This window comes from Chiloscyllium plagiosum, unplaced genomic scaffold, assembly GCF_037043375.1.
Source record: "Chiloscyllium plagiosum isolate Xiang-an unplaced genomic scaffold, Cpla_swu_hap1 HiC_scaffold_8, whole genome shotgun sequence".
Classification (NCBI taxonomy): Eukaryota; Metazoa; Chordata; class Chondrichthyes; order Orectolobiformes; family Hemiscylliidae; genus Chiloscyllium; species Chiloscyllium plagiosum.
In genome coordinates this window covers 32,637,647-32,649,667 of record NW_028270146.1, presented here as the reverse complement: position 1 = coordinate 32,649,667, position 12,021 = coordinate 32,637,647, and the positions used below count along the sequence as shown (strand labels likewise).

General features: G+C 38.7%; 1 protein-coding gene across 2 annotated transcripts; it reads left to right on the top strand.

Moving 5' to 3' along the window:
- Nucleotides 1-788: 788 nt before the first annotated feature.
- LOC122553427 (ubiquitin thioesterase OTUB2-like) lies at nucleotides 789-12,021 on the top strand. 2 transcript variants are annotated; one of them, XM_043697176.2, is made up of 6 exons: nucleotides 789-906; nucleotides 4,668-4,760; nucleotides 8,097-8,215; nucleotides 9,143-9,227; nucleotides 9,611-9,805; nucleotides 11,563-12,021. In XM_043697176.2, exons 1-6 carry the CDS (start codon nucleotides 895-897, stop codon nucleotides 11,770-11,772), a joined length of 714 nt encoding a protein of 237 aa, XP_043553111.1. In that variant the 5' UTR covers nucleotides 789-894; the 3' UTR covers nucleotides 11,773-12,021. The 2 variants fall into 2 exon arrangements, with proteins under 2 accessions (XP_043553111.1, XP_087845797.1); XM_087989671.1 differs by lacking the exon at nucleotides 789-906 and adding an exon at nucleotides 4,205-4,261.

The window sequence follows — 12,021 nt, the reverse complement described above, 5'->3', positions numbered from 1 at the left end:
CCGGCCCTCCGCTGCTCTGATTGGACCATCTCCCCTGTCTAAAGCCTCCCGCAGCTCTGATTGGACCATCTCCCCTGCCTGCAGCCTCCCGCTGTTCTGATTGGACCATCTCCCCGGCTCGCAGCATCCCACTGCTCTGATTTGACCATCTCCCCTGCCTGCAGCCTCCCGCTGCTCTGATTGGACCATCTCCCCGGCTCGCAGCCTCTCGTTGCTCTGATTGGACCATCTCCCCGGCTCGCAGCCTCTCGTTGCTCTAATTGGACCATCTCCCCGGCTCGTAGCTTTCCGCTGCTCTGATTGGACCATCATCCTTGCCCGCAGCCTCCAGCTGCTCTGATTGGACGATCTCTCCTGCCCGCAGCCTTCCGCTGTTCTAATTGGACCGCCTCCCGTTCCCTCAGCCTCACACTGCACTGAATGGACCGCCTACACCCACCGCTCAGCCTCCCGCGGCTCTGACTGGACCACTCTTTCCACCCCCTCCAGCCTCTTGATTAGACCTCCTCTTCCCACACCTCAACTTTGCGCTGCTCTGATTGGATCGCCTCTCCATCCTTCCGCTGTAGCCTACCGCTACTCTGATTGGACTATCTCCCCTTCACTCAGCCTCCCGCTGTGCTGATTGGACCACCTCCCTTTCCCTCAGCATCTCGCTGCTCTGATTGCACCACCTGCACCCACCCCTCATCCTCTGAATGGCCCGCCACCTGACCCCCGGCGGGGGCCGGGCCACTGATTGTGACTTGTCCTCGCGTCACTTCCTGCAGTCGGGTAGGCGGGGCCAGTGACGTCTCCCTCCCGAGCAATGTGTCAATCGCGGGCTCCGTGCTGCATCTCAGTGCACGGCAGGAGCTCAGTGCCCACCGTTTGTCCTCCTCCACTGTGGGTGCAATGGATGGTGCAGTAAGTCTGGGGGGGGGTTTCCCCCTCCCCCCTCACTCCCTTCTCTTAACCCCGGCCCACCTTCCTGCCAATGTGAGGAGTAATCATAATTCCGAAGGATGGAGTTGGGAGGTGGGGGGAGGGTTGTGTTTTGAGGAATACAGCTACAGGATGGATGGACTGAGATGAAACAGGATGGCTGTTGACCACTATTCCCCAGTAGATTTTATAGATTAGTTGTCACTGTCACAGCACCAAGCCAGGGAAAGTGTAACCAGTTCTGTTGACCAAGATACATACCCTTCCTGTGCTCTCACCTGTCTGCTGTGAAGCAGTGAGCTTGAAGATGTAGTTGTCGTCTTCGTGGGTTGTCCTTTGAAGTGTGCAAGAGTTTTGCAACAAGTTAATTGTGGTGTGAATTTAAAATGAAATGTGCTTTCCTTAAACCAAGGGGAAAGGTGTTGTTCTTGTGGGCAGGTAATATAAGTTCCTGCAAAGTCTGCGCTTGTTGATGTCAGTCTGTCAGTCTGTCAGGCAGCAACTGTGGATTGACAGTTAACATTTCAGATCTTCTGATGAAAAGCCACAGACCTGAAATGTGAACCTGATGGATACTTTGCTTTGGTAAACAGGATCAATGTTGCATTTTCTTTTTATTTGTATTATGCAGTTGTTTATACAGTTATGTTGTATTAATAAAGCTACACTGTATTGGTTCAGGGTTTACAGATGTTTCTTTTGGTGTTTGTTAATTTTTTGTTCTAAACTGACTCCATTAATGTCCCATAACCCTAATGTCAGCACTATATCGTTGTGAAATGTCCATTTTTCCCACCTAGCTATTCTTGTAGGCTTTCAGTGGGATTGCCAATTAGATTTGAAGCTAAACTCCAATAGTTCAGTGTTCCAACCCATGCACTGAATTTGATTACTTGAAATTTTGTGGATTTGTTGTGCTATGTGGTAAAAGTCTGCTGTGTTCAAATGTATTCTTTGGGTGGCAGATGCAGTGGTCAATGAAGCAATTGCTGACAATCTTTGCACTAATCTTTTTGCATTCATAAGAAAAAGCATACAGTATAACAAAGTTTAGTGGGAAGCAAAAAACAGGAGAAGATAACTCTAAAAGAAATGACAGGAGAGAAAAGATGAAATATGAAAGTAAGCTATCTAGCAATATAATAAAAGAACTCTTGCAATTTTCTTTTAAGATAGCTAAAAGGAAAGAGGGGCAAGAGTGGACATGGGATCCCTGGAACATGAGGGTGGAGAAATAGTAATACAGAACAAAGAAATGGCAGAGGACCTGAATATGTACTTTGCATTAGTTTTCACAGTGGATGACACCAACACCGTACCAGACAGTCAGGGGACAGATGTGAGTTTACTGGTCATCACTAAGGAGAAAATGCTAGGGCAAATGAAAGTTCTGAAGGTAAATAAATCTCTTGGATCAGATGAACTACATCCCCGAATTCTGAAGGAGAAAGCTGAGGAGATTGAAGAGGCATTAGTGGTGATCTGTACACTGAATCACATGGAGGGTATCACAGCACTGGAAAATGGTTAATGTAACTATTTCCCAGGGCAGAAGTGGCTAACACGAGGAGTCATAGTTTTAACCTGGTTGGAGGGAAGTATAGAGGGGATGTCAGAGGCGGGTTCTTTACATAGAGAGTTGTGAAAGCATGGAGTTTGTTGCCAGCAGTTGTGGAAGCAAGGTCATTGGGGACATTTAAGAGACTGCTGGACATGCATATGGTCACAGACGTTTGAGGGTGCATACATGAGGATCAATGGTCGGCACAATATTGTGGGCTGAAGGGCCTGTTCTATGCTGTACTGTTCTATGTAACACCCCTGTTTAAGAGAGGCAGTAGACAGGAAACAATAGGCCAGTTGCCTGACTTCTGTAATTGGTAAGAATTTAGAATCCATGCTGTGGTTCTGTTCGCAGAATCCATTAACGATGAGATTGCAGAGTATTGGAATTGCTTGGTAAAATAGAGCTTAGTCAGCATGGCTTTCTGAAGGAGAGGTCATGCCTGACAAATCTGTTATAATTCTTCAGTGATATAATGAGCAAGTCAGACAAGGGAAAGCCAGTATACCTGATCTATTTGGATTTCCAGAAGGCCTTTGACAAGGTGCTGCACTGGAGGCTGCTAAATAAGATAAATGCCCGTGGTGTTTGGGCCAAGGTATTGGCATGGATATGGGATTGTCTGATTGGCAGAAGTGGGGATAAAGGGGTCTTTTTCAGGTTGGCAGTTGGTGACTCATAGAATTCAGCAGGGATCTGTGTTGGGATCACAACAATTCATGTTCTACATTAACAATCTGGATGAAGAAACTGAGGACGTTGTTACTAAATTTGCAGATGACATAAAAGATAGGTGGAGAGGTAGGTAATTGAGGTAGTAAGGAGGCTGCAGAAGGACTTGGACAGGCTAGGAGTATGGTCTAAGAAGTGACAGATAGAATACAATGTGGGAAAGTGTGAGAATATGTACTTTTGTAAGAAGAGTAGAGGTGTAGTCTGTTTTCTAAACAGGAAAAAGCTTTGGAAATTGAAGTACAAAGGGACTTAGGAGTCTTAATTCAGTTAGGGTTAACATGCAGGTTCAATTGCAGTTAGGAGGGCAATTGCAATGTTAGCATTCTTTTCAAGAAGGCTAGAACACAAAAGCAGAGATGTGCTGCTGAGGCTATGTTGTGGAAGCAAGGTCTGCTGAAGACTATGTCCGACTGCAATTGGAACATTGTGAGCAGATTTGGGCCCGTATTTAAGGATGGGCCAGCACTGGAGTAGGTGCACAGGAGGTTTACATGAATGATATTGCAGATAAAGGGATTGTCAAGTAACAATCTATTGGACTCTATAAAGTTTAGAAGGATAAGGGCGGGGGGAATCTGATTGAAACTTACAGAATACTGAGAGGCCTAGACACAGAGAAGATGTTTCCACTAATACGAGAGACTAGGACTCAATGGGACAGCCTCAGAGTGAAGGGGTGACCCTTTAGAACTGAGATAAGGAGGAATCTTTTCAGCCAGAGGGTGGTGAATTTGTGAAATTCACTGCTGTGGAGGCCATGTTATTGAGCGTATTTAAGCTAGATAGATTGGTACTTGATTGTTAAGCAGGGGTAGGGGTAAGGGTGGGGGATGAGGATGGGGGTAAATCAAGGATTATGGGGAGGCGGCAGGAGAATGGGATTGAGAAACATTTTGGCCATGACCAGATGGCCTAATTCAGCTCCTATGTTTTGTGGTCTTATCTCTGATAATCTGCATTTCTGCACAACATGCTGAATAGGTGCACTGAAGGAAAAGAAAATCACCTTTACATTATTTTGAAAGACAGTAGATAATGGTATGACTAATGGCTCACTATTGTAGTTTCTTGACTACTTGTACACTAAGATGGCCTGCCCTTTATATTCTTGTCAACCTCTTGTTTTATTATCCTGTATTCTGTGCAGCCTTTAATATCTATGAAATCCTGTCATCTTGAGTGGTTAATGTTTTCATTGCTGTTCCACTCATGTTTCCTACAAGAGGAAAGGTAGAAATCAATCACTTCTAGTTTTTCTGCTATTTGTAAACTGTAACTCATGGAATATAAGCAAGAAATTGATTGCAAAATATTTGTATATTGGATCTTTACTCAGGTGTCAAATGCACAGATTTTTCTTTGTGGATTTTAAAAAACAAAAATTTTCTTCTGAGTACTAATTTCCATGCTTTCTTAAAGTGGTCTTTTTCCTTCTGTTATGAAGTTTGGATCTGTTTCTATAGTCTCTGATAAAAATGATATAATCGCACTTGGAGAAGAACATCCTGAAGATAAAGTTTACCAAAAGAAAGTGCAGGTATGATATTGTTCAGTTATAACTCTATGATGATGCTTCTGTTTACCATGGCATTCACTAATTGTGGCCTGGAGTTTATGTTATTGCTTAAGCAAGGCACCCACTACTGGTTTGAATGAAGGCTATCCACAAACAAGAAAACAATTAAGATGAGGATAGGTCCATTTGCCACCTTAAGTCAGTTCTGCCATTTGATAAAATCGTGACTGATCTGCTCATGGCCTCAATGCTGTTTCCCTGTCAGTACTCCATACCTTTCATTCCCGAGCTGATCAAAAGTCAATTTAACTTTATATATATTTAATGACTCGTCACCGCTACTCTCTGGAGATCATTCTAGAGACTAACTTTGAGAGAAAAGAAAGCATTCTCTTTATCTCCCTCTTAACTAGTTGTAATTGTAAAACTTCTTTATAGACTCCGTCTTGGGGAAAGGAAACAAGTTCTTAGCATAAACCCCCTCACACCCACTCAGAATCTCAAACATTTCAATCAAATTGTTTTGCATTCTTTTAAATTCTAATGGGTATAAGCCCAGTCTGCTCAACCCATCTTCCCAGAAATTTGTCCTATGAAAATTTACCAATCTGCTTTGATTGTAATTATATTCTTTCCTAAGTAAGAAGAGCAAACTGCGCAAAACATTCCAGACGTTCCCTCATTATTGCCCTGGTAAGATCTTTTTAATGTGGTTTTCTTCTTTGCCAATGTTCCTTTAAAACAGCTAGCTGGTCACAATTATGTTTTGGCTGGCAGCAGCGGGCAGGTAAAAAGCCAATCACATTGGCAAACCAGAAAGTAGAAACCTATTAATAATCTTCACTTTTAATTTAGTTTAAGGTAGAAACTAAAATAAAGATGAACATTTAAAAACAGATTCAAAAATCATTTTTGTTATTGACAAATTTAATACTCCACAAATATCAAATTAGGTTTTCAGGGCTGCTAAGAATAGCACTAATTATTAAATCAGTACACTCAGTTACACTTAATTCAAGAAAGTGTAGGAAGTGAGACTACATTTAGAGTGCAACTTTTTGTCACTTCAGTTGATTTTCCATTGATTGCTGTCTGGAGTTAGAGAGTACAAATACTGACAGCAACTTTTGGATTTCTGCATTCGTCTGCACATGTGCAATCCAGAAGTTCACTTTCAGAGGTGAATTGAGAGTGAACTCTTAACGGTTTTACCATTACGACTGTAACATCTAGACCAACATGTGCCTGCAATGTTATATTAAGGTCTTTAACCTTTTTGGACAGCTGTGAGAAGAATATTAATTCTCTGTGCAAAAATGCCTACAGTCTAAAACTATAGAGTGAGTCAGATTGGTATCTGCGTATATTAGTCGTGTGGGGAGAGTCATGATACTGCCATTTTTCAAAATTTAAACTTTACAAGTTAAATTGTGCCTAATTTCTTAATTCTGTCCTGTAAACTGTTCTGGAAATCTATTGTTTGATAGCATCTTGTTTAGTCCTACATGCAGTAAACATGGCATTGTAGTAGTCATTGTACACTTAAATTATTTAACAGGTTTTTCAGGATGTTCAGAGGTTCACCTCTGCCAAGCTGGTGGGCCAACAGCCTGTGCTCCAAAGCTTTTCTGTTTGGGCAGCTGTCAATAAGTATTGGATTAGATAACACTGATTTTTTTTTTAAACACACACACACCTAACAATGCACTACACACTGCAATTGAAATGGACACATGACTTTATTTTAATTACCCAATAGTATGTATAAACAGATTATAATATGACCTACATCCTAGTTGGGCACTGAAAATCTAGTCCAAGAATGAATTACTAGTTTAAGAAATTCATGGGCTACACATTATGCCCAAAGTCACTCTACACATTCTTTATGATCAGACTGATTTCAGAAACTGGATAGATTATACAATTCCCATAGTGGATGTGTACATTTCTCTCGATCAGAACTGCAGTGCATTTTTAAAAGAAAGACTTGTATCATTGACCTTTTGGTTAATATGGACACCCAGCCAAAAATATCCACTCTTGGAATTCTTGCTGGACTTATATAAAAACCACATGTGCTTCATATACAGTCAAACTTGTATCTTTAACATATTATGACATCTAAAGTCAGCCTGTCCCCCTAGTCACACTTATATGCTTAAGAAAGTTGATTCTTAACATACAATAAGTATAGCAGCTTCTAAGAAGAGAGAAGATTTAACTTTTTGGGTATGGTCAGAATTGGAACATTGTACAGATGGCTACCTTATGAACTTGTAAGGTGCTCAGGTGTAATAACTTTGCCAGTTATTTATACTTAAAACATTATCTTCCTTTACAGATGCTGTCCAAACAATTACAGTTTTAACTGTTTTCCTTCTTTTTAGTGTGTTGGGTTGTTGCATTTTGTTTTCTTAAATCTTTCAGTCCTGAATACTGGTTCTTATAAATCACTTGTATGATTTATAAGAACCTGGCTCCTCAAACCTCCTGAATGTTGGTTATTATTTTAAGACTCAGATATATCTTTTGTTAAGGTATCATTCACTAATTATTTTTCAATCATACACCATTTTCAGCTTTGAAAATGGTCATATATTAAAAGCGATCTTTATTTAAAAATAGTGAACAATTTTATCTAACTTATGCAAAGAAATTAATTGTAGTTAATAATGTTTTATAAATGACTCTCGAGTAGTTTTTCCTGGTCTCTCAGCATTTTTCAGATTGTCATTCCAATGCTTGCCTGAGCCTTTAAGATTATTTATCTAATAGCTTTTTCTCTCATCTCCTGGAAGGGTATTGTTAGGACTTCATTTTAAAACATCGCATAATCATATATATTTTCAAATAATATATTTGGCTAACAAGCTTATTACCACTGTGATCAAACCAACAAACCTTTGTGTGGTATGTGGACAGGTCATTAACAACTCTCTAGTCCAGCCAGTTTGTAAATTTAATAAGCATAATAGCTTGACTTATGATGAACCAACCATTTAACAAAGCTTCAACAAAATGTATCATTTGTCATACTGATAATTCAACACCAAAACTTCAACCTAATTTTTTTTTTAATGTGACTCTAATGTGAAATTTCCAAATACTTTCCAAATACTCAGTTCATCTTTGGCTTAAAAAAAAATTGCTGATATAACAATTTGCTTTTTTCATATGCATGCCAAGACACCCTTCAACAAAATTCCTAAAGGCCTACTTTCCATTTATTGCTGGAAAACCAATGCTGATTTCATTGGGTAAAGGTTTTCAGCAAACTTCATGCATGTGACTTAAATTTGAAAGAACTGAATTGGAAAGTACTTGTTAACTTAAATGTGAGTTTTTACTTTAAAGGATATTAGTCGAAAATATGCCTACTTCAGAAAAACACTTGGTGATGGCAACTGCTTTTATCGAGCACTAAGCTTTGCTTACTTGGAATCGTTACTTGGAAGTAAAAAGGGAATACAAAAGTAAGTTTATTTTATGGTCATTGCTAATAATATTGTATTATGGTAAAATAGTTTGAGTGAAAAGTTGTATGGACACAAGGTAGTGATGCAAATAAGTTCAGATTTGTGTTTTTAAAAGTAGAGTACATTAGTGATTGCGTTTTCTCCAGTATGGATATAAGCAGGCAGTCATGTGCACAAGTTATTTTTAATGAGTGCCACCTCCCCTTATAGACACTGAATCTTAATTTATACAATCAACAGAGATGGTGTGAATGCATTCTAATATCAGGCAGAAAGAAAATAGCTGAGCAGATTCCTTTATATTCTCACTGTCTTTGTAATCTCTTCCAGCACCACAACCCTCATGTCTGTTCTCAGCTAGTTTGGGCCACTTATGCACCTCAGATTTTAATTGTTTCTTGGTACTTTCAGCAACCAATGCCGTTGGCTCTGGAATCCTACTCCATACTTGTTTGCATCTGCTTTACTGTCGTTCTGTTAGACACTCATTAAAGCTCACCTCTTTAATCAAGCTATTGATGATCTGATCTAATCTCTCCTTATGTGATTTATTTTGTCAGAGCATCATGAGGCTCTGTGGGGCATTTTATAATGGTAAAGGCACAATCTAAATATTTTTGGTTATTATAACATCTCAATGTGGCAACTCTTAATGGGTTTTGCTGTACTATTTCAAAATGTTACAACAGAATTATCAAGAAATTGGCGAGGAAGAGCACTGTTAATTTAGAAGTTACTGAAAGTCAAAGATTTTGAATTTTGTAGGGATTTTTTTAAAAACACATTGTGAAGATACTAATAGCCAACAATAAAACAGGTGTGATGATTTTCTGACAAATAGGAATTAGTGAAAATCCTCTCAATAATGTTTCTGGTATTAGTTTAAATGCTAATCGCTACTTATCTGAATTGCTTTCATTTTAGACTTAGAAAGAATTTAATGCGAAGTCGAGAAGAACTTTCATCTGCTGGATTTGCTGAAAGCAGATTTGAAAATTCATTCACCACAGTGAGTATTTCATTTAAGAAGAATTGAAGGAAATGACAAATTTGAAACTTTTGTTGCTTGTGCTTTTTGACTGAATGGCATAAAGTAATTAACAAGGGATTAATTTCAAACCCTTACTCAGAATTTGAGATACTGCAACTCTTTCCTCTAGTGCAAGCTATTAGTCACAGATCTAATTGTTTTAAATAGAAGTCCACTGGTATGGCTTTAGTTTGCATTTGTTTTGGAGTGTTATGGCCTTTAATTAAGAAATATTTTTATTGATCAAAATATGTCATCTACATTTTCTGTTGTAATTTTGCTAAGGAACTTCTATAGTTGCTTTTTACAAAAATATGCATTGATGCAGATAGCATTGACACTATTTGGTTCTCTGATTCTAGTTTATGGATATGATTGACCTGGTGGAAACAGATGGTTCGGTTTCAAAACTTCTTGCTGCTTTCAACGACCATGGTGTTTCAGATCACCTAGTACAATATCTTCGACTGCTAACATCTGCATACTTGCAGAAACGGTCTGAGTTCTTTGAGCTTTTCCTTGAGGGAGGTGTAAGTGTTAAAGATTTCTGCACTCAGGTAAGTTCCAGAATTGGTTATGTTGATTAATCTACCGAACATTAATTTCCCTTTAAAATCTCAGGACAGAAAAATGTTTCTTGCTGAATAAACAGCTCATTTAGCTGAATTGGAAGTAAAAGTATTGAACTCTTAATGTGGATTAATCAGTTCAGTACACTACCAAAGAAAAGACGCCATCATTTGGATGTAATGTTAGACTAACCTTACTTCGGCTTTTCAATTAGTTGAAAGTAGAATTAAAATTTCATATAGATACCTGGATGTCACTAGGTTTCAATTAAACTATCACATAGGTATATCAAAAGATGGAATAAGAGAAAAGGTTGGGAAGTGGACAACCATTAATCAATGGAAGAGCATGATATTTTTGGAAAAAATGTCATGAAGCTAAGGTAGATGATAAATGATTTCAGCACTTATGCTTTTTATACTGGCCAAATGTGTAGTCTTATTTAGGATTTACTTATTTTCAAGTAAAACACTAATAATCAAAATGAACTTTGAACCAAACTCTGATAAAAGTTAGGTACGGCTAATTTTAAACATTTCAATACTCAGCTTACTTGGGCACGCAGTAAAAGGGGAGAATGTCTGATTTTAAGGTGGTTGGTAAACCTTTGAAGTGCGATTTGAAGTGTGGGAAAGAAATATTATATTTTAGGACCAGCTAATTGGAAGGAGGTGGTTGTTTCCAGCCCTTTATTGTGCTATTCTACTCATAAGCAAGTTCAGATATATTGTCAGAAAGACAAGTTTCACATCTGCCAAGTGACAAAAATAACTCGTGTCCTGGATCTTGCTTTAGTGAGTGGAGAGGATTTTTCACAATGTCATCTTTGAAATTGACAAATAACTTTTCGTTTTGCTCACGAGTTGTCAGGGATGGTTTGTGAAGCATGATTTGCACAGTAATCCCAAGAATGGGCTTGATATGAGTTTTCCTCATTCTTATAGAGATCCTAAAGATCTTTAGGTATTATTTGAAGAATTCTCCTAGGGCTTAATGTTTCTTCCTTAACATATATTCCCAAAGAGATTAGCTAGTCACTGTTTGAGAACTTATATGCACTAATAACATTGCTGGAGTTTAAATGGACAGACAAAGTTGCCACGTGCAATTATTTTTATATATCACCTGTTTAGAGGTGATGATTTCCTGAAAACACTTTGGATACTCATACTGTACCTGATATAGATATAAAAATCAGAGAATCCCTAGAGTGTGGAAGCAGGCTATTCAGCCTATCAGGTCCACACTGACCCTCTGAAGAGCATCGACCCTGTCCCAACCCCCTACCGTATCCCTGCAATTCCCATGGCCAATCGACCTAGCCTGCAGATCTCTGGGCACCCAAAGGAAACCCACACAGATATAGGGAGAATGTATTCCAACTTCCAAATTTGGAAGATGGATAATGAGGAATAGAATGGAAATCTCTTTTCTTTCTCTTGATAATTTGTCCAGTTCTAACCTTTAATCTACATAATAGCTTTCCTTCTTTCTCTTTGATGATTGCCAGCTGATTTCTTTTGTAAATTCTGATTCCTGCATAGAAATGATTATGCTGAGATTTCTGTGCAAAAATACTTAGTCAGATGACACACATTGCTGGGTCTCTGACTAAAAAAGGACTGACTTTGGACATTGCTGGGTGGAGTAGTTAATTTCAATGTTTCACATCTTGAAGTCTAGCAGAAACAGAACTTTCATTTCCATTGTATAAAATTACTAATGCCAAGTTTCCCTATTGTAGGAAGTGGAACCAATGGCTATAGAGAGTGATCACATTCATATCACCGCGCTGACGCAAGCACTGAGTTTACCAATCCAAGTGGAATATATGGACAAAACGGACACTGAAGTTAATCATCATGTCTTTCCTGAAGGAGCAAAACCTTCAGTTTACCTACTTTACAAACCAGGCCATTATGACATACTTTATAAAGCAAATAAACCAAAATAGTCTTCAGCTTGCCTTGTGATATCAAAACAGTTATAGTGCTTGGAACAGGGATGAGGGAAGAGGAACTAATTTTTGATAAATTTATGATCACAATCTTTAAACCACCTTTCTGCACAATACAAAATGAATGTACATTCCTCATGAAAGAGTTAATTTAGTATTGTTGTCATAATTATAAAGCATGGTTGTATTCTACTGTGTATAAATATCTGTATCTTTCAATATAGCAAATAATCCATTCTGATAGTG

Bases quoted from the DNA above. Each gene is read 5' to 3' on its own strand.
- LOC122553427 (XM_043697176.2), top strand. The intron at 4,761-8,096 runs GTATGATATTGT...TTTACTTTAAAG, and splicing joins TTTACCAAAAGAAAGTGCAG to GATATTAGTCGAAAATATGC. The intron at 8,216-9,142 runs GTAAGTTTATTT...CTTTCATTTTAG, and splicing joins AGTAAAAAGGGAATACAAAA to ACTTAGAAAGAATTTAATGC.